The 22,774-nt window shown below is 39.6% G+C and overlaps 1 protein-coding gene across 1 annotated transcript in view; it reads right to left on the reverse strand.

The window, feature by feature from the left end:
• Nucleotides 1-20,044, reverse strand: part of KATNA1 (katanin catalytic subunit A1) — a 34,149-nt gene extending 14,105 nt beyond the window's left edge. The window contains exons 1-4 of the mRNA XM_045805324.2: nt 19,749-20,044; nt 9,976-10,150; nt 7,921-8,078; nt 1,776-1,956 (exon numbers count right to left, since the gene is read on the reverse strand). Of these exons, the coding sequence (XP_045661280.1) occupies nt 1,776-1,956; nt 7,921-8,078; nt 9,976-10,137 (501 nt within the window). The 5' untranslated portion in view covers nt 10,138-10,150; nt 19,749-20,044. The remainder of the gene's footprint in view (nt 1-1,775; nt 1,957-7,920; nt 8,079-9,975; nt 10,151-19,748) is intronic.
• Between the last annotated feature and the right edge of the window lie 2,730 nt (nt 20,045-22,774).

A 22,774-nucleotide genomic window follows, 5' to 3' on the forward strand; every position in this document is an offset into this window, starting at 1 on the left:
TTTTTCTTAAGTGAGTTTCCTTTTAGAGGATTTATTTTTGTCTTGTTTTTAACCCAACAGTTCTACTTTTGCATTTGTATCCATTAAGGAGCACTTTGAATGCAGTCACCAATATCTGAAATATCTCACTATATTTTTGAAAAAATGCAATGGTAAAACTGTTTAAGCCAACAGCAAATACAGTAAGATCTCAGTTACCTGGAATGTGTGGGAAATAGTAACAGCTAACACGAAGTACATGCTGGGAGCCAGAATAAGTTATTGCACTTATCCTATGAAAACTCTAGGAGACAGGTGTTAAAATAATTCTATGTATGAGGAAATAAAACTCAGAAAGACCAAAGAGCTTATGGTAACACAGCCAGAAAGAGGAGAGCTGGTGCTTCAACACAGGTCTACCCGTATCTAAAGCCCATGCTGTATTTTTGAAAAGCTTTATGCTTTTCTGCCTCACCAGCAAGATCATATTAATTTAATCTCTCTTGGACAAAGGATTTGCTGATTACTATTGTGCCAGAAAATGAGGAGCTACTCAAAGAATGATGAGTACATGTCAAAAAACACACAGGATCTAGCTTCAAAAGTCACACTCCTCAAATCTCACACAATTTAAGCATCAAAAAGATAGCAACAGATTATAATTCACTGAATCAAGTAAGAATCCATGACTCCACACTGATAAAATTGAATAAAGAGAAAGAGATGAAGTTTTTCCTTACAGTAGGATGCCAATTAATGTAAAAGAAATAACAGCATTAGAAAATCATGATTTTTCAGTTGTCACAGGAATAACTGATTTAGGCAAGCATCACTGGATGCGAAAACAAGTAGATGAAATTTTGATGAAAAATAGGATATTTATATAGTCTCAAGGTATTTCCCCCCAAATTATTATAAAGGGAAACAGTAACTATATAGTGGAGAGCCCGGGCAGATAGCACCCTAACAAAGCACTCCAATCTACCACAAGTCACAGAACAAATAAACATCCTGTATCTCCTTACTATACACTGTGAAGAACAAAACTTCCCTTCGATGGTATTCCTGTCCAAAATGCATACCCTTAATCTAATCACAAGGAAACACCAGGAAAAGCCCAAACTGAGAGGCATTCTACAAAACAACTGGCCTGTAGTCTTCAAAAATGCCAGGCCAAAAAAGAGAAAGGCTGAGAGAAATTTCACATTAAAAAGATGAAAGAAAATGACAGCTATATGTAACATACGCTTCCCTACTGCGTCCTGGCATGAGGGTAAAATGAGCTACACGTGTCATTACTGGGATAACTGGCTAAATTTTACGAGGGCCTGTGGATTGATACAGTCCTGCACCAATGTAAACTGTATGGCATTTGACGACTGTATTGTGTTTATGGAAAAGAATGTCCAAGTACTTAGGAAACACACTCTAAAGCATTTAAGGGTAAAAGGACATGATATCTACAATTTACTCTCCATGTTGCAGAAAAAGAAAATGTATATAGAGAGTAGATGAAAAAGCAAAAGGGGCAAAATACTAATAACTGGTAAAACTGGGTAAGTTTATACCGGTCTTGCAGCCTGTACGCAACTCTGAAATTATTTCAAGATATAAAGATACAAAAAAATACTCCAAAATATGTTTAGTAGTCAGTGGGAAAAATCCCAGTCTAGGTGGAATATGACTAAGGTTTTATTAGAGTCTGATGGTTTTGATGACTAAAAAGTATTAAAATTATACAGTCTTCATTTTTAAGGTTAATAAATATTTCATTTATGAAAACCAGTAACATTTACCTTTTCCTCTCTTCCTTTACTCTGTTCTTTCTTTTCCCGACAACGAACAGCTTTCCCTCTGTCATTGTGAAGATTGTGTGCAGATGAACGGTGAACTCTGACGGTTGTACTTGGACGGTTACCGTGTGGCTTAGGGTCACCGTACTGAGGAGACTGGCGTTTTCTAGGTCCTGGAGAGGGTCTAATTAGACACAAGGTCATGAAAATCATAATGAACTGGAGGTGGTCCAAATACAGATGAACACATATCATGTGTAAGCTGGAGTCCATGAACTAAAGTAGCCGAGGCAATAACAGAACTAGATAACAAGATAGGACTAAATGAACAAAGTCACTGAAATCTAAGGCCTAATGGTTATATTCAGCGGTCTGTGCTGATTTCCCGAGAAGAACGGGCTGCAGTACCGTTATATGGTAGAAATAATAGAAGGCCAAGTGGTCATCACCTCTCCTTTGAGAGGAAATCACTGGTGTACAAGGATGAATAAAAAATTAGTCTGATTCTTAGAAACTGAAAAGACAGCAATTATCAAAGAGAGTTTTATCAAAAGACCCAGAACACACACAGGTACAGGAGTCATGTTTATCCACTGGCACATGTGCAAGCTGACACTATTTTGTTTAGAGTATATCATAGTTCTCACATTTAATTAATACAACTAAATCATTTTCCCACTGAAAACACTGACCTAACCACTGCTGTGGACAGTCACAAGAAGTAATGTGTAGCACTTACACACATCACCTGTCATCCTTATTTCTGCGGCAGGACTCAGACCTCTCAAATATTTCTCAGGCTCCTAGACTTGGTTGGGGCCATTAAAATGAGCAATAAAAAAGGTAAGAGAGGCCTATCCGCAAATATCTCAGGTATAGTTAAGAAAGAAGGTATGTAAAACTAGGCAAGTATGCCAGAAAATGTAAAAGAGACCAAGTGCTATCAACGACCTCAAGAGGACAGAAAATAAACTGGGCCTGGAAACAGGAGATGAACTAAACAAGTATAGCTGCAGCCAAGAAAATCAGTGTAGAAGAGCAAAGAAATCAAAACGAGCTTCATCTATGTAAAGGTTTATAAGGACACCCACTATAGACAATGGTGAGCATCCAAGGAGGATACTGGACAGAGAAGGTGGTTTGGTAAGTAGAAAATGTGAATACCAGTTCCAGAGGCTAGCTAACTGCTGCTGGAAAGCCTTTGGAAAGATGAGTCCAGTGCTGAGTACGAGACACCAACAGAGGAAACAGAAAGCAGGAGGATTTTGCAGGTTACAAATGTTATGGAGGCATGAGATGAGGGCCTGGCTTAAGGCAGTAAGCAATGCAAATCCGAGAGACACACTATTAAGAAAGATACTCCTAGACATGGAAAGTTGAGAATGAGGATTTGGCAGGATGATAAAGACAAAAAGGAATGATGGGGATTCGATTTTGGATTGAGACACTTGGGTAGCCAGTGTAGGTATTCCTTTAAAATATGTATTTATTCCCCTCTTACTAGAAAAATAATATAAAACAGACACTGAGATATAATCAAGTATAAAGAATAAAAGTCACCTGTAACCCCATTACCCAGAGTTAACCACTTAACACATTAGTTTATTTTCTTATAGCTGTCTTTCATTTAATCAGAATTGGAACCGTTATATATACATGCATTCATATTGTTCTCTAATCATATCATAAGGCATTTCCTGTATCATCACCTCATAAACGGCTTTTAATGACTAGAGGGCAGTTACATGTAAAATACGCCACTTTTTATCCACTTCTTACTGCTAGCTATTCATTCCTCCAAACACTAATATACTGAACTATTACTATTGATTATTCTATGCACTGGGAATAAAAAAAATTCAAATAAATTTAATAAAACCTTTACTCTTACAGACTTACATCGGTGTGTGTACATACGTGTGTGGAGAGGGGGCTTCGATGAAGACAAACAGTACACAGATCATGCTACGTGCAGTCTAGAAAAATAAAGAAGGGTAGGGGCTCTCATTGGGGGGAGTATTTCAGGTAGGGTGGACGGAGACAGCCTTTCTGAGGTAACATTTAAGGTGAGACCAGAAGGAAACGAGAGAACAGTCATCAAACATCTGAGCTGAAGGAAAGGCAAGTGCAGAGAACTGAAGCATCTGGTGTTTGACTTGCTCGAGGAAGACGAGAGCTGTAAGAACTCAGGTTCTAGAGGTAGTGAGGAACCAGACCGCGCGTGCTGTTGAAGGATATGATGAAAACTTTGGGTTTTATTGTGAGATGAGGAGGTATCTGAGGGATGCTAGCTGGCTTTTAAAAGACATTTTAGAAGAATCACATTTAATAGCTCTGAAGCTATTTCCAATCTTTGCTCTAAAAGTGAACCTCCTTGTACAAACATTTCTGTGCATGACCATAGAAGAGAACATTGGATCAGCTGAATCTGTTCTTTAAATGGGACTAAAATCTAGCTGATGACAAGGTTAGAATCACCAACAGAGTTCAAGAAAGAGTAAGCCCTCTTTGGCATGAGTACAAATTGAGACTAACAAAAAATAAAAAGTTTTGAGGGATATCTAGTTGAGGGAGCAAGTAAAATAAACTATAGAAAGACGCAAAGACCCAGCAAATAAAGTCAAAGAGGAGACCTTTATAGTTAATAGTGATCCATCCAAGGCAATTAAGATTAGGGACAGAAAAAGATATTGAAGAAAGCAAGAAGCAATCAGAAGGGAAACTAGGACTTATAATCACAGAATTTCCTAGATGAAGAGGCTCAACAAATTCAACTTCCTACTACTCCCAAGAGAGAATCCTCCTGCCTTTGCTTCTTAGATCGAGGTGACCAAAGAATTCATTAAATTTGAAATGAACTAAATTTTCACTGGGCACATGTATTTATCAGAAAGTTCTTACCAATAAGTGAGAAAGGAGTTACAGAGCTGTTATGGACTGAATGTTTGTGTCCCCCCAAAATTCATTATGTTAAATCCCTCATCCCCAATGAGACCATTTAGAGTAAGGGAGTAATTAAAGTTGGGGGCATCTGGCTGGCTCAGTCAATAGAGCATGTGACGCTTCATCTCAGGTGGTGAGTTCAAGCCCATGTTGGGCATGGAGCCATGCTGGGCATGGAGCCTACTTAAAAATAAATTAATTAATGAAATAAAGTTAAATAAAGCCTTGATCTGAGGACTGTGTCCTTGTGAGAGATACCAGAGAGCTTGATTGTTTCCAAACACAGAGCCAAGGCAGCTGTCTGCTTGGAAGAGTCCTCAGGAACTAAACTAGCTAGCACCTTGATCTTGGACTTTCAGCCTCCAGAACTGCGAGAAATAAAGCTATACATTTCTGCTGTTTAAGCCACCCATCTGGCGTATTTTGTTACAGCAGCGGGAACGGACTAATAACACAAGGGCCAAATGAACATCCTCCAGAAAGAGGAAAGAAAAAAGAAAGTAAATAGGAATAAAACATACTTATAGGCAAGAAAAAATAAAAACAACTTGACTCATCTATTATTAGTTTTACTGAAATTAAGAAAAAAGTAATCATTGGGGCGCCTGGGTGGCTCAGTCATTAGGCGTCTGCCTTCAGCTCAGGGTGTGATCCTGGCGTTCTGGGATTGAGCCCCACATCAGGCTCCTCCGCTGGGAGCCTGCTTCTTCCTCTCCCACTCCCCCTGCCTGTGTTCCCTCTCTTGCTGGCTCTCTCTATCTCTGTCAAATGAATAAACTCTTTTAAAAAAAAAGTAATCATAAATGTAGAAAAAGATCCATTTACAAATATTCACTTTATAATAACAAAAAGGGGAAAACGACCAGTAGGAGCATGGTTAACTATGTAGGTTATACATAACCCTTTAAAAGCACCAGAGAAAAAAGTCTGATGTGGCTTATGAATCATCAGTGCTTACAGTATGAAGAGCCAATTACCCTATCTAGTGTCCTCATCAGAAATTGGGGCTAAAAAATTAGTACCTACTTTCTGAGACTGTTTTGAGAATAATATATATAAAGCAATGAACACAGTATCCAGCATACAGTAAGTAATGTAATTACACATTACAGTGTAATGATTGTTGTCTAGCATTAGGATTTTTGTTTTTGAAACAGGGTACAAATTTATATATTACGGATATAATATACCTATGAAAATAAGCAAAGACTAGAAGTTGCACTGGAATGACTATATGACTTGCCCCTTTCATGCATTTTCGTATTTTTCTTTAATGAGCCTACGCTGTACTTTTTATTTTTTTAGTGAATTCTAAAATGTAACAGAAAATACAGTATACATAAAAGTGCTTATGAGCAAAGGAAAAATTTAGTAAATATTCAAAAGATATGGGAGTCACTAACAGAACACTGGTACTTTTATCTGGAGCTGAAGAAAATTAAGGTGGCTAGGAAGCAATCAATACCCACTAGTTTATCTTAAAGTGGAGAGGGAACACTTTGGTATGGTACTTCTCAAAGTGCGATCCAGGGATCACCAGGAGCTCCACCTGCTGTCTACAGGCATACCTCGTTTTACTGTGCTTCACTTCATTGTGCTTTGCAGATACTGTTTCTGTTTTTTACAAAATGAAGATTTGTGGCAACCTCATGTTGAACCAGCCTATCAGCACCATGTTTCCAATAGCATTTGCTCATTTTGTGTCTCTGTGTCACAATTTTGGGGATTCTTGGAATATTTTAAGCTTTTTATTACGATTATATTTGTTTAGGTGATCTGTGATCAGAGATTATAACTTGCTGAGAGCTCAGATGATGGTTAACATTTTTTAGCAATAAAGTATTTTTCAATTAAGGTACGTACATTGTGTTTTTTAGACATAATGCTACTGTGCACTTAATAGATTACAGTATAGTGTAAATAACTTACGTGCACTGGGAAACCAAAACATTTATTTGACTTTGTTTATTGTGATACTTGACTGGGGTGGTCTGGACCCGAACCTGCAGTATCTCCTAGGTAAGCCTGTATTATATCAGACTCTCTGGGAGTGAAAACCCAGAATTCACATTTTAGTAAGTGCCCCAAGAGGTCTTTAGGTATACTAGGGTTTGAGAATAAACGGTATGGCAGAGAATGCCAGCTTTGTAATCAAATACACCTGTTCAAATTCTAGCTCCACCAATCATTAGCTTTGTGATAATGGGGGAAAGTTACCCAACTTCACTGTCCATCAAACTATCTTATCTGAACTACAAAGAAAACATGACTTATTTGAAAGGTTAACTGTGAATAAATGAAATAACATGTGTAGCCTCTAATAGTGCTTGGGACACATGAGCACTCCACATCTGGCACCTACCATGAAATACAATCAAGAATGAGAGTTACAAATGACAACGTGAAAGTGAAAAACACCCAAGCAGTGTCTTCCTCAGCGAAGGTTCTCAAACTGATTAGGGGGCAAAGGGCCTGCAAGTCAGTGTTTTTTGTAGAATGCTATTACACACTCACATGTTTAAATCCACAGTGCAAACTGGAAATTCTATTATGTGAGTGGAATAGACAAGTGACATCCATCTGACACTTGTCAGTAAAAAATGTGCAGTGAAACTAAGCATGACTGGCTGTGAAAAGCATTTCAGTAAATATCACTTTCACCCACTGTTCATTTGCCAGCTCCAGGTAAGAGGAAGCTGAGGGAAAAAACGCCAAAGAAAACCCTACAATAGAGAACATTTTACCCTTTTCCTCCTGTGAATTAAAAAGCCCATTTTTCATTTTAACAATTTTGATGAACAGCAGGATTCTGTGATAGCCTGTTTGAGAACCGTGTTTTAATCTAACTCCCTCACTTTACCTAAGAAAAATCTGAAGCCTAGAAAGGGTCCATTTTTCCAAAGCTACAAACAGTGGCAAAGATAGAACGAGAGCCCAGATATTTCAATTGCCAGCTCCTTCCATAAGATAATCTTGTCTCCACTACTGTAAGCTCATTCACAAAAGCCTATTTTGGGGTTATTTCCACCTAAGTTTAATTTATCGATATGGGTCACAGTTACATGATACACAACATAAGACTTCTAAAAGGCGTTCAGTAAAAAACTCTCTGCTGTCCCTGTCTCTCGGCCACCCGGCTCTCCTAGATACAGCCAATGCTATCAGCTTCCTGGGCTGATCTGTTTCTTAAAAGCTCTCCACTTACCTTCGTTCAACGGGTACAGGCAAGGACCAGACTTCCCCCTCGGAAGCTGGCAGCTCATGTTGTGCAGCTTTCAGTGGAGTGTTGTCTAGTTTAAAGCTCTCCAGTGTTTTCATAATATCCTTAACATGTTTAGCTTCCACATTTATTTCCTGCCAAACCTGGTTTCAAAGGAGAACATGGCTCTTTAAATATCTGTAACCAATAAATCACTGCCAAGATTAAACCAGGGCCAATTATTAGAGACATTGGAAACCTCCATTTTGACATCAACTATCCCATAAATCACACCAAAATATTCTGTCAAAATTTTAAGAATGGTTCATTAAGCTTTTGTTTTCAATTGCAAGAGAAAATGAATTAAATATTCTGACCAATTAAACCATGTTACTAACTTATGGTTCATATTCAAACTGCATAACATATTAAAGTTAGCTATAACTTTCTTTTTGGAGATTTTGATAAAAAATTATCCTTTTGTACATTGCTTCTTTGATGGTTTTTATGCTATGTTACTGGACTTTTAAAATGGTAATGAGAATGCACTAATTTCATAGCTCACTAATGGAGTGAAAACTACAGTTTGAAAAACATGGGTTCAGATGACAAATGGCCCAATTCACATACAACCAAGATCTTTTTAAGCATTCCTGACTCAATTTATAAACAATATATACAAAATATTGAAATAAAGTTGGTAATGTTTGGTTTTAAAACTAAATGATTTAAGTAGCTTCACAAGAAAAGTATAGACTTTTGGGGCACCTGGGTGGCTCAGTCGGTTAAGTGTCCTACTCTCTTGGTTTTGGCTCAGGTCATGATCTCATGGTTGTGGGATTGAGCCCTCTGTTGGGCTCTGTGCTCAGCAGGGAGTCTGCTTCCCCTCTCCCTCTTCCCCCCTGCTCCCCTGCGCATTCTATTCTCTAAAAACAAATAGGGGCGCCTGGGTGGCTTAGACGGTTGAGCATCTGGCTCTTGATTTGGGCTCAGGTTATGATCTCAGGGCTGTGAGATCGAGCCCCACATCCAGCTCCAACTAAGCCACCCAGACGTTCAACAGGCAGTCTGCTTGAAATTCTCTCTCTCCCACTGCCCCTCTTCCTGCTGCCCACCCCCGCCTCCAATAAATAAATAAATCTTAAAGAAAAAAAAAAAGCTTAGACTTTTAAAATAAACGTCTCCGGCCTACAGGGGCACCTGAGTGGCCCAGTGAGTTAAGTGTCCAACTCTTGATCTCAGCTCAGGTTTTGATCTCAAGTTGTGAGTTCGAGCCCTACCTTAGGCTCAACGCTGGGAAGTCTCCAGCCAACGAACATAAGTCTTTCAGTGACAAATTTAAGACTCTTTCCAAAATAAAATACTTTCCTCTTCAGGTAACGTAAGGGATATGAAGAGGCAGATTTAGGGGAAAAGGTTTAAGTTCAAAGAGGTAGGGTATTTTCTCTTTTAAAGAAATTAGCTACAAAAATGGAATACTATCAAAAATCTGAGGGATAACATTCTACCGAGAAGACCAGCTTAAAAAGACTATTAAATTCTGTAACATTTTTTTCCTCTGTGATGTAGCTGAACCTTGTAAAAAATGCTACCTTCAAGTGGACTTATAACTTCCACACTTTCTATCTGTAAATTTCTATTGGTCCTCAGTGACTAACATTCCTCACATGGGATTCAAATATGGTCTGCTTTAGAATATTCGACAGAGAATATCATAGCCATGAGATTCAGCTGTCACCTACAGTTTCAACAATGGCTTAATAAAGGTGATTTTAATTTTACCAGGTAAAAAAATGTGATGTAGGAAAAAAGTCAAAGCCATTATTTTTTTTAATCTATTAGATTCCAACAACTGTAACTGAGTAGAACTCACAATACTGATGACGGTGAATATGGACTATTACTAATATAATAAATCAAATTTCAAGTAACATTATATACAAATCCATGTAACAAACCATACACTCTTCACGTGTAACTGCACAGGGCACTGACAATCTCTTTAAGTCTTCTCTTCTGAGTACTTAAACCATTAAAACACACAGCAGCCACGATTCTTACCTGTTGCCATTTCTGCTGGAGATAGGTATCTTTGACTGAATACAGATACTTGTTCATCTGGTCAAGAACTCCCTGATAATACACCATCGCAGAGTCATAGTTGCCCAGTAGGGCATACTCGCGGGCCAATTTTACATTCTCACTAATCATAAGAAGACTCATGCTCAATTGTAAGCTAAAAAAAAAAGGGGGGGGGGAGAAAGAAACATTTTCATATTGTATGTCTCCTAAAAATAAGTACACAAAGAGTTTCTCTAAAGTATACTTCCTGGGGCTCCTTCAGGAAGCTCACAGTCACACACACCGCACTTTCCATCTCTGTATATGCTCAAGCCATTTCTTCTCCTTCAAAGAAATTTCTTGGTTCCCACAGGCAAACCCCACTGATGCATCAAAGCCCAGCTCCGAGGGCAGTTCTCCCAGCTCATCTACCCTCTGAACTTCTCAGTTTAAAATAAACTCTCCCCCTTCTAGAAGCCCCCTGGCGCTTTACTGGGACCTTTCGCTCAAGACCCTTGTCTACTCTGAATTATAGTTCCTGATCTATGTCTTATCCCTACTTGGAGAGCAGGATTTAGATCTGCAACGTGTGAGACCCTGCGCTCAGTGCAAGACGCACAAGTCTCACTAAGCATCTGCAGAACAAGCGCCCCACGTCCGACACAGTTTTTGGAAGGCAGTGCAGAATAAGAGAAAGCACGTGTGTTTCCAAGTTAGAAAATTCTCGGTTAGAATTATAATTCTGCCACCTTGGTCAAGTCCCTTAACTTTTCTAAGCTTCAGTTTTTAAATCTGTAAAACTGAGATAGTAACTACTTCCAAGACTTGCACTATAAAGAATAAATGACTATTTAAAGTACCCAGGATACTACTTGGCAAATAATAGCATGTCAATAAACACTAACTGCATCTTCCCTGGAACTTTCTATATGTGAGAACCAAGCACAGTCTTTGTATTAGTAGGAAATGGATATATGGATGTGGATAGAAAGCATCAGAAGTAGGCACTTGATAAATGTCAGCGTTGTTGATGTTGACAATTACTGGTATTTATTAACTGTACATAGCATGGTGTAGTTGAAAGTCCGAAAGATCTGCATATTTTTGAGAGGGCAATAAGTTAGGGTCGTGGCTTTCCAAATAAAAAGAAATTTAAAACACGTGGTAAAAGAAATGCTCAAAGTTAAAATGAATGAAGTTTCAAGGTGATGGAACTAAAAAATGAAGGAATCGTGAAAGATCACGGGAAAGCTGAGAAGAGACGGGTGCATGAAGGGCATAAGATCATTTCTTCTGACCCCTTTTGTTTGTCAGTGGGATATTCAAACAGATGTAATCTCAGAGATGAACAGAAAACTCCCACATGGGGACCTCTCTACCTAGCTTAATTTAATCTAGCCAGAGGCATTTCCTAAAATTGTGGGGTTTGACACCTCCCTCCCTCACCCCACCTATGGTTAAGGTCAAGTGATGCAACAGAGTTTAAGTCTGATAGAGACCACTATGGCTCTTACATTCTTTATTAAATTCTTCATTCAGGGATGAAGTTTTCTGTGAAAAAGTATGCCAAGCAAACTTTGTGAGTTTAATGTAGACTGTTTAGATGGCACACAGAGCAAGGAGAATGATGGCAGGCCAACCAGGAATACCTAACACTACACACAGGACCAGAAAGATTTTCTACCAAACAGACAAGGGAAGGTAATCATAGCCACCCAGCCCAGAATTAGAGGACTGTATTAAGCAAGATTAATGGGAAATATTGGCGGGCAGAAGGGTTACAAGCCAGGACTGCTATCTATACCAGAGCAGAAGAGGGAGGGGTACTATGCTCCTTAGGACACAGATTAGAGGGAGATGGAATCACAACCTCGATGGAGAAGCAGAGATGTCAAAATCACACGAACCACCCCAGGCTTCTATTCTCTGCCAGTCCTTGGCAGTTCTCATTCTCTAACCAGCTAAAGGTACAACTGCGGCACCTCTACCCAGTTAGGTTTAATACATATCACGTATATTTATTACAATCTTTAAACCCAAACATCTTGAATCACAGTATCAGGTTCAACTCCTAAGTACAAGGCAAGCCAGGAAGCCAAGATAGCTACTGGCTCCCTTTCCAAAAACCAAGCCTAGAAGAGCCACAGTTACTTCGTAGAAGGTTGATGGATCCTAGAAATGAATATAAAATTCGGAAAAACACTGAAATAACAGATGGTGATTTGGGTCCTAGTGTGTGGGAAAGTACAAGGCAGCTCAGAGGAAAATAGGGCCAGGTTAGAATTTTCTAACTGTGCCCTTTCTGAGGTCTATTGTCCTGGCTCGTCCTTGCTCACCTTACCCACACTTGCCACTCACTGTAGGACTGAAAAGCAGCAACGCAAGCCCAGTCTCTGATGGAGACAGCAGGGTACATCATGGCAAAGCCAGGCCTGGACAAAGTGGGGAGCTGATAAAAACTGAGGTCAACAGGACAGCTCTCATGAGCAGTCTCCTGCTGCCACTCTTCCACTCAGGTTGGGCTAGATGGGAACAACTGAGAAAGACGGTTTTTAGGAAGATCAGTTCCCAGGCTGAGAATCTCTTACGGCACAGCTGGGATAGACACACAATTGGGACATCAGGAAATGATGAGGGGTGGTTGAATATGACGGCAGAAATTCACCACACCCCACCACCATAAGAAAGAGTGAACATAATTGAGCTAAGCTGTCAATTCAAGAAGCTAGAAAAAGCCTAACAGAGCACAGTGAAAAGTACAAGAAGAAAGGAGCTAAAGGGCCAAATTAAAAAAAAAAAAATATGAAAGGGCACCTGGCTGGCTCAGTTGATGGAGCATTAACTCTTGATCTCAGGGATGTGAGCTCGAGCCCCACACGGGGTGTGGAGATTATTTACAAACAAAATCTTACAAAAAGAAGAAAAAAAGAGAAAGAAAAGAAAAGAAGAGAAGAGAAAAGAAAAGAAAGAAAGAAAACCCCAAAACACTGGAAAAGACTTAAAAAATCAAACTATGGGTCATTTAAAAATTGAGAAATCCTGGCAAAAATGATAAAGGAAAAGAAAAAAGGAACATGCAAATAAAAGAAACACAAAATGAAAAAGAAAATAACTAGACAGATCTGAGTCGAAAGAAAATGAAATTTTGGGGGTACCTGGGTGGCTCAGTCGGTTAAGTGACTGCCTTCCGCTCAGGTCATGACCCCAGGGTCCCAGGATCAAGCCCTGCATTGGGCTCTCTGCTCTGCAGGGGGCCTGCTTCTCCCTCTCCTTCTGCCTGCCGCTCGCCTTGCTTATGGTCTCTCTCTCTGTCAAATAAATAAATAAAATCTTTAAAAAAAAATTTCATCTTTTTTTTAAAGATTTTGTTTATTTATATGAGAGAGAGAGCATGGGGCGGGGGGGGGGGGAAGACCAGAGAGAGAAGAAGACTCCCCAGTGAGTGGGGAGCCTGATTCAGGACTCGATCCTGGGACTCTGGGATCATGACCTGAGCTGAAGGCACATGGTTAACTGACTGAGCCACCCAGGAGCCCAGAATTTTTTTCTCCTTTAAAAATTTTTCTTTTCTTATTTCCTAGAAAATGGAGTTTTAATGAAAGACCCGTACCTTTAAAAGGCTTCAGGTCCAGAGGACTTTTTTATAGGTGGGTTTTACCTACCTTCTAAACAAAAAGTAATTTTTAAAAGTTGACTGAGAAAACAAGGGAAAAACTGACCAAGTCTTTTTAGGAGGCTGGGCTCACTTCAATCTCAAAACTGAGTAAGAACAATATAAAACCCATTTTGCATACGAACACAGATGTGGAAATCCAAAATAAAAGCTAACAATGTTTCAAAGCACACACACACTACACTCTCTCTGATCAAGATTTACCGCAGAGGGGCGCCTGGCTGGCTCAGTAGGTAGAGCGCCCACCTCTTGGTTTCAGCTCAGGTAGTGATCTGGGGGGTCATGGGATCGAGCCCAGCATAGCGCTCCACACTCAGCAGGGAGTCTTCTTGGGGTCCTCTCCCTCCCTCTGCCCCTCCTCTGTCCTCTCTAGGATAAATGAATAAATCTTTAAAAAAAGAAGAAGATGATGATGATTTACTGCAGGAATGCAAGGATAATTTAAGATCAGAAAATCCATCCGTATAATTCCTCATACTAATGGACAAAAGGACTTCATACAGAAACAAGTAAAGAGTATAAAGGACAATTCAAGGAAGAGAAAACCCAAATGGCTAAAAGTACAGACACTATTAACAGATGAATGCAAATGAAAGCAATCAGAGACCCTCTTACACATCCACCAGATTAAATACAAATTAGTAACTCCAATAATGCTAAGTATTGGCAAGGATTTGGGAAAAAGGAAACCCTTATATAAAATTTGTAGACATAAACTGGTATAGCCATTTTGGAGAACAATCTGGGAATCCTTAGAGAAGTTGCATATGCATATATCCTATGACCCAGCAATCCCACTCTTCTGTAAATATTCCAGAGAAAGTCTCACACAGATCCACAGAGACTTGTTTTGGGATGTTAATGACAGAACTGTTTGAGAAATCAAGGAGCTGGAGGCAATCAACCTATTCCCTCCTAGAGAAATGGGTAAGAAAATATGCTGGAGGGAGCCTGGGTGGCTCAGTCGGTTGAGTGTCTGCCTTCGTCTCAGGTCGTGATCCCAGGGTCCTGGGATGGAGCCCTGCATAGGGCTCCCTGCTCGGTGGGGAGTCTGCTTCTTCCTCTCCCTCTGCCACTACCCCTGCTTGTGCTAGTGCACGCTCTCTCCTCTTTCTGTAATAAATAAAATCTTTAAAAAAAAGAAAAAGAAAAAAAGGTGCTGGATGCATACTCTGGAATATCATGTAGAAGATGGAAGCAATTAACAAAATTTACGAATAGCAACATGCACAGATCATCGAAATACAGAGTTGGGTGAAAAAAAAACCTTAGGGGGCGCCTGGGTGGCACAGCAGTTAAGCGTCTGCCTTCGGCTCAGGGCGTGATCCCAGCGTTCTGGGATCAAGCCCCACATCAGGCTCTTCCGCTGGGAGCCTGCTTCTTCCTCTCCCACTCCCCCTGCTTGTGTTCCCTCTCTCGCTGGCTGTCTCTCTCTGTCAAATAAATAAATAAAATCTTAAAAAAAAAAAAAAAGAAAGAAAAAAACCCTTAGATACAGAACAAGATCTAGATCACAATACCATTTTACAAGTTCAAAATACATATGCTATACAAATCACTCTTTTGTCAGAAATATATATATATCCAAAACCACATATTACATATATTAGTGTGCCTTTGGAGGGCTGAGGTACAGAAATATGAGCGGAGAAAGAGGATGAAGAGTAAGGAAGAAACAAATACTACAAAAGAAGGGTCTTCTATCAATACATAATTACAGACAGCCTCTAAGATGGCTCTCAGTAGCCTCTGACCCCTCCTTTCCTTACCCTGGTGAAATCACCTTCACTTGAATGTGAGCTTGTAACAAATAGAATATGGAAAAATAACAGAATGTCATTTCTGAGATTAGACTGTGACTTCCATCTCGCTCACTGCCTCTTGTTGGCCCGCTCTAAGCTGCCCTGTGCAGAGGCTCACATGGCAAAGAACTGAGGACGGCTTCAGCCAACAGCCAGTGAGGAACTGAGGCCCTCGGTCCAATAGTCCAGAGGAGCTGAATCCTGCCCTAACCATGTGAGGGAGCCTGGAAGCTGATCCTTCCTCAGTTGAGTCCTCAGATGACTGCAGCCCGACTGATCCCCTGATTACAGCCTGTGAAAGACCCAGACTCATAAGCACCCAGCTACGCCCCGCCCACAGCCTGACCAAAGAAACTGTGTGATAAATGTTTGTTGTTTCCAGCCACTAAGTTTTGGAGGAATTTGTTATGAAGCAAGACAGCTATGAACTGAGGTTTGTAAAGTAATTCAAGATTGAGCATTTGAGGTCCAAAAGAAAAAAAACCCCATGACCTAAACAGTGATTCCATGGAGTCATGACCACTGATAATATTCTATCTTAATAAAAACTCTATGGCCAGGGAGCATGGCTCTCTGTTATTTACTGATGTACTCCCAGCACCCAGAACCATGTTTGGCACACCAAATATTCAGTCAATCTTTGAATGAATGGATACTGCCAGGTTTTTGTCTGAACTACCAAGATTTCTTATCTTTGTCCAGTTCCTTTCGGACCCTCAGCACTCTCACATTCCTTGATCCTCAACTCATCCCTACCAGAACTGTGTGACTGCTTCTGCCCTAAGGCTCTAAATGCCCTATAGTGACACCTAGTCTGGGAAACAGTGTTAGAAGAGTACAGCTGGGACCAGGTGCTGGCAGTATTCAGTGGGTCTACATGAGCCTGGATACAACACTCTGATGTCTTTCCTCCTCTCTTCCTCTTTTCCTTAACTGGTTCTCTCCAGACCTTTCTTCCCATCCCCCCACTACGAAAAATCTAAATCAAATTGTTACTGATATATACGTGTTCCCCCCTACTTTTTTTTTAAGGATCATGATTCAATGTCCCAAACTCAAAGAGTTCACTCCAGGCCTTCTTTGAAGGTTCTGTGTTATGAATACTTCTTTCTAGTCAGATAAAATTCCTTAGCATCCAATGAACTGACATTTTCTTACAAAAAGAAATATGGCCTTCAATCCAAGGCCACCTGAAAAATGACCTGAAAAATTATCAAGAAACAATGTGTTCACTGAAAATAGTATCAAAATACCCTTAGTTGATTAAATGTGAGACAAAAATAAATTTTCCTATTCTTCTGGTAGTCTTTAAGACAGCCTTCTTCTCAAATGAATATCAACACTGCAAATTTATTAGACTGCAATTTTCAAGAATATATCCTTATCATTGCTAAAATTACACTGCAGGAGTACAGAAATGAGGTCTACCTGGCACAATATCTGGCAATTTTTGAAGAAATGAATATAGTTGGAGAAAAGCCTGTAAGTCAAATTTTAACCACCATCAACAGTAAAGAGTACCTACTGGTTCAATTAATAGAAGACTTATAAAAATGAGATTGTCCAAAAACGCAGATTTTTGATTAGACAGATTATTAAAGAGAAAAATAACCATAGGTGATGCCTACTTCACCTCAGAGCAAGCTTTTCCTTTACATTATCCTATCAGGACCAACCTTTTGCTTACATGGCTTATGTATTTATTTTCGCTAATGACTAAATCAATTTAGTTAAACTAAGTAAGGTGCAACATGAAATTTTAATTCAAGTAACAGAGTCAAAAATTTTAGGCAATAAAAAATATTACAGCAAAATTTCTAGCAAATTTAATAGTTGCTGTGGTGTGGAATCTCCACAAAGATACTTAGGGTGTCTTTTTCTCCTCCAGGATTAGGGAAAAGAAGTGATTAAAGAGACAGAAAAAGAACAGGCAACAGATCCAAACATCTGAGGTTCTAAGATTCCTACACTCTCCCTAAACTACAAATATGGGGACTTCCCTACTACACACCTAAAAAGGATACCATATCCGCTTAATTTTTTAAGGAGTTAGACTGGGTTCCAATAATATTGCAGTTTTTACTGTAACATGCATAGGTCATTCATTCCAGAAGTATTTACAGAGCCTCTACTCAGTTGCAAGGAATTGCACTGAAGACAAAAATAAGAATTAAACCTTTAAATACTTGAAGTTGAGTAGAAGGGACGTAATTTGATCTATCCTAGGTGTATTTTCTTCACTTAGGAGGAGGAAACAAGCATAGCATAGTATTAAGCACAGGCTAAAAAATCAACATCTATGTTAAAAATATTTATCTGTAAAACTGATGTCCTAAAACAAAAATAGATGAACCTCAATTATACATTTTCCTGAAGGCATTTCAGTAAATCGAGTGTAACTTTAAAAATGACAATGCAGGGGCACCTGGGTGGCTCAGTCGTTAAGTGACTGGGCTCAGGGCGTGATCCCAGTATTACCGGATCGAGCCCCACATCAGGATCCTTCGCTGGAAGCCTGTTTCTCTCCCACTCCCCCTGCTTGTGTTCCCTCTCTCGCTGGCTGTCTCTATCTCTGTCAAATAAATAAATAAAATCTTTTTTAAAAATAAATAAAATAAATAAAATTAAAAAAATAAAAATGACAATGCATTATCAAGCAATGTTCAGAATGTTCATCTCTGAGATATGAAAACAACCATAATGCTAATTTACAGTCGCTAATGATTATAAATACATACAATAAATGAGTGTACCATGACCACTTACAGCATGGCATACATTCTTCTTTCTTTTATAATCACTGTATAATAAATACTCAAGAAGCATGAGAAAGTTAACAAAAGAGTGCCTGCCCAGGAAAAAAAGACGACATATATCTGTATTTGGTAAACCTTTCCTCAGTTTACCTTGAACAAAACAAAAATAAATCAGTGAATATAACAATTAAAATGTAATTAAAAGCCATATTCAAGCTGTATCAATAAACCCTACAAGCAAAATCTAATAAGCATATTATCAACATAGACCACATTGATTTGATACACTTTTTAACCAATCACGTAGCTAAAAAGAAAAACCTAAACCATTGCTATAAACAGAAATTCAACAATGCTGCTAGTAACAGTAAATTTTACAAGATTCCCTAATTCTTAGTATTTGTCAGAACTGTGACACCAGTTTCAAAATAAGATGCAGAATGTGTTGTATAATATGCCAAGTACTGAATCTATAAAATGTAAAAGCTTCTTGAATAGCCAATGCCATAGAGGAGCTTTACATAGCTTACCACAGTCTAGGAATGTTGGAAATTGATCAGCACTGCCTTTTTTTTTTAAGGCATGATACAGTAATATTAATAGTAATAGTAATACAAAATAAAGAGTTCTGCCGCTATTCCTGTGTGAGAACTCACTGATTACAAAAAATCATCTCCTTTGGAAAAGACAATAGGGCTGCACACTGAGACATTTAGCCCTGTGAACTTTACAAGAATCTTTCTTGACACTGTGGTGTTCTATCATTGTGGCAAAGATTCTAAAACATTAGGAATGTTTACAGCAGTAGCTAAAGGCCTGATTTCAAAGAGGAATACATAAATGAATGCTTTCAAGAGAGAAGGATGCAAAACTGTGCTGCTGGAATTTAGTAACTGATATAAAATGGCACTTCGAAGTTAAAAGAGAAAATAATTTTTGATTAAATAAGGGCTGGGACTATCCACTGTAAGGTACATAAGGATCCACGTTTATCTCTAACTTCGTCACCACATACTATAGTATATGAAACAAATGTTTCGAGAGGTACATATTTTTAAAAGGTACCAACTCTAAACCAAAAGTGCCAAAAGCCTCCCAGGGGACGCCCGGCACCAAAATAAAGAACATCCTCAACAATATCACACCTACCTAACAAAATGTAAGAAAAGAAGTGCATCCCACTGCAAGGCTTTCGAGATTTTTCAAAGGGGGGAGGGGGGGCGGAGGCGTGGACGAATTAGAGAGAGAACCGCTCAAAAAAACAAAGAAATAAAGACAGGCGTGTTTTTCGGACCAGAGACTTCTCTAATGACACAGGCCTAGAAAGGGGATCGCCAGGAACCCTGAAAAGTCCCAGGCTGGACAGGATTCCTCAGGTAGGGGACCCGTCACCTGAGCCACAGGTGTCAGCGACAACAGCGAGGACCTAAGACCTCGGCGCAGGTAAGAGCAGGCTCATGGCAAGATGCGCAGACGGCTCTCATTGCCGGCTCCAAGTCCCTCGCCGAGGTGGCCACTGGGGTCGGGAGAGTGAGCACTCACCTGTGGCTGCCGAAGCTCCTTGGGAAACCGCCCACCGCCAGGCGGAGGGGAAGGGCCGTGCGTGACTCAGGGCGGCTAGGAAGCAAGGCCCTGCCCAGCCGAGCCCCAACCACTCTCTTCCGTGCTCACGGCCCCAGGACGGCAGTGTCCAACCGTCACCAGCCCCCAATGCTGCTTCAGCTCGCCGAGAATTTGAAGGCAAACCCGCCAGGGTCACTTCCGGTGCTGGGGGTGGCCTCGGCGACTCCAGCGCACGCGGGGCGGTGCCCCGGAAGCGAGGACGCCGGGCGGCGTGCGCGCGCTGGGCGCCAGGGGCCGGGCGGGGAGCTGGGCGGGGCTGGCGGGGGCGCGCCTGCGCAGTCAGCATCGCTTCCTGGCGGCGGTCGGGGAGGAGAGTAGGGATGGTAGCGTTTTAAGTTAGTATCACGTATCATACCTTGGTATCTTTTTCAAAGTTCTCTCTCGCTTTTCCTTCCATTTGATTTTCACCACACTCCTCAGAGGTTAGGAAGTCAGAGTGTCTATTTCACAGGCGAGTGTCGAGGGCCAAATAATTTGTTTATGACAAATTCAAATACGCAGAATTCGACTGAGGCACTTGTCACGACGCAAGATGAATAAAATAGGGAATGGGTAAACAAGGATATTCGGACACGCTGCTAGTGGAGTTTTATTTTCTTGATTTATTTATTTATTTATTTATTTTGGTCATCGTTTTAATACAACCGGACAACATACAATACTACGCAGTTTCAGGATTTACAGATGCGTACTCCACAGTACGGTTGGCCATGCTCCCTCCAGCCTTAGTCTCCATCCTCTTCCTCCACCTAAGGTGGAATGAGGCACGAGACACGTTTTCCTTCAGGAGTGCATGGTAATTAAAATTCTAATCTTAAATCATTGCTGTAATTTAACACAGATTTATATAAAGGCAATTCAAGGGAAATATGTCCATTTAGTCCACAAATATTTATTGAGCAACTACTGTGCTGTCGACACTGTTGTAGGCATTGAGTATATAGTGATCAAAAAAATATAATGTCTCATGGAGCTTAAACTGTAAAATTATCACCTAAGTAGAAAATAATAGTTTTGCTACGGTGTCTAGGAACTCCACTGTAATGAAGCAAAGGAAAATTATAATTAGTATATCTTTTTAAAAAAACAATTCAGGAAGGTACAGATTAATTACCCTAGTTAGGGTGAATCAACCTTCACCTTTTAAATGTGTGCAAAGGTAGCATACCCTATAAAGCCCATTTGTACTTTTAAAACTTCTCAAAACAGAGGTGCCTGAGTGACACAGTGGTTAAGCAGCCTACTCTCTTGGTTTTGGCGCAGGTCATGACCTCAGGGACCTGGGATGGAGCCCGATTCTCTCTCTCCCTTTGCCCCTCCCTCACACACTCTCTCTCTAAAATATATCCTAAAACAAAACAAAAACTTCTCAAAACAAAATGAATACATATTATATAATTCCATTTATATGAAATTCCGGAACAGGCAAAACTAATCTATAGTAACAAAAAGCTGCTCAGTGTTTGCTTGAGGCTGGATTAAGGGTGAGAGAAGGCAAGAAAAGGATTAGACTCATAGAGGCATGAGGAAAGGTTTTGAGGTTATGGAAATGTTATATATCTCAATTAGGGTAGTGGTTACAGAAATGTAAATATTTATTAAAACTCTTCAAAGAGAACACATAAAATGAATGTATTTTATTGTACATAAATTATACCTCAATGAAGTTGATTTTTAAAAAAGTAAAAAGCCTCCAAAGTGTGGCTTACATTCACTAGTTCAGTTTCTTTACTGGTTGTACCAGTTAGGGAAGACTAGCTAAGCTGTAGTAGCCCCTAAATCAGAGGTTTCAATAACAGGATTTTTTTTTAATATAAGTAGAAAACCATTTATACCAAAAAAGAACTCCAAGTTTACCAAAGGAGCTATAAACTCATGCCCCTTTGAACATTTTTTTTTCTCATTTATTCTATATGTTCATAACATAGTGAATGCAAGCACTCGGACCCTTGGAAGTGGGGGGAAAAAAGCGGGAGGGTAACTTGCACAACTTCTGCTTGGATATGATACATGCCATGTCTGCCCACATCTCATTGGCCAGAGCAACTCATGTGACCAAGCGGGACTTCAAAGGGACCAGGGTGTGTAAATCCAGTGTGCCCTGAAGGAGAAACAGTATTTGTACACCACATTCATGACTACTACACTAGCCATTTCTTCTTTTACAGGGTGGCTTCTACAGCCACCAGCTTTCTGAAGTGATTGTGTACAAACTGGGACTCAGAAAATTATTATTATTATTATTATTATTATTATTATTATTATGTATTTTTTCCTAGTGAATGGTCAGATTAACTTGGCAGAATGATAGGACACATTTAGAGAAATTATGGGAAAAGAAGTAGAAAGGTAGATGCCAATAACAGGTGTAAACTTTATTCAATAGGCAAAAAGGAGCCATTGAAAGTTTTCAAATGAAAACGTTAAGTTATACAGCAAATAGATTAATTTGGCAGCTGTGAGTAGGAAGATTTGAAGGGGAGGAAGAAGAGATTGAGAGACTGTTGTAAGAGGTGTAGTGACCTTTGGAATTACACAGAAGATTAAAGTATTTCTAGAAAAAATAAAAACATTAAATCATTTTTTAAATTTTTATTATTTACTTACTGTTTTATCTATTAAATTTAAATTTTAAAAATTTACATTTCATCAGAGAAATCTAAAAGGACTTTCAGGACCAATTTATTAATTTTACTTACCTGGTCGATTGTATCTGGCAGTCCTTGTCTACATACTTCAAAAATTTGAGCCATCTCTTAGAATAAAGAGTATATATAAGATGAGAAAATTCTTTTTTTTTTTAAGATTTTATTTATTTATTCATGAGAGAGAGAAAGGGAGGCAGAGGGAGAAGCAGGCTCCCCATGGAGCAGGGAGCCCCATGCATGACTAGATCTCAGGACGCTGGGATGATGACCCAAGCCAAAGGCAGGCACTTAACCAAC

Source organism: Ursus americanus, chromosome 11 (genome assembly GCF_024610735.1).
Source record: "Ursus americanus isolate L20-20 chromosome 11, mUrsAme1.1.p, whole genome shotgun sequence".
Taxonomy (NCBI): domain Eukaryota; kingdom Metazoa; phylum Chordata; class Mammalia; order Carnivora; family Ursidae; genus Ursus; species Ursus americanus.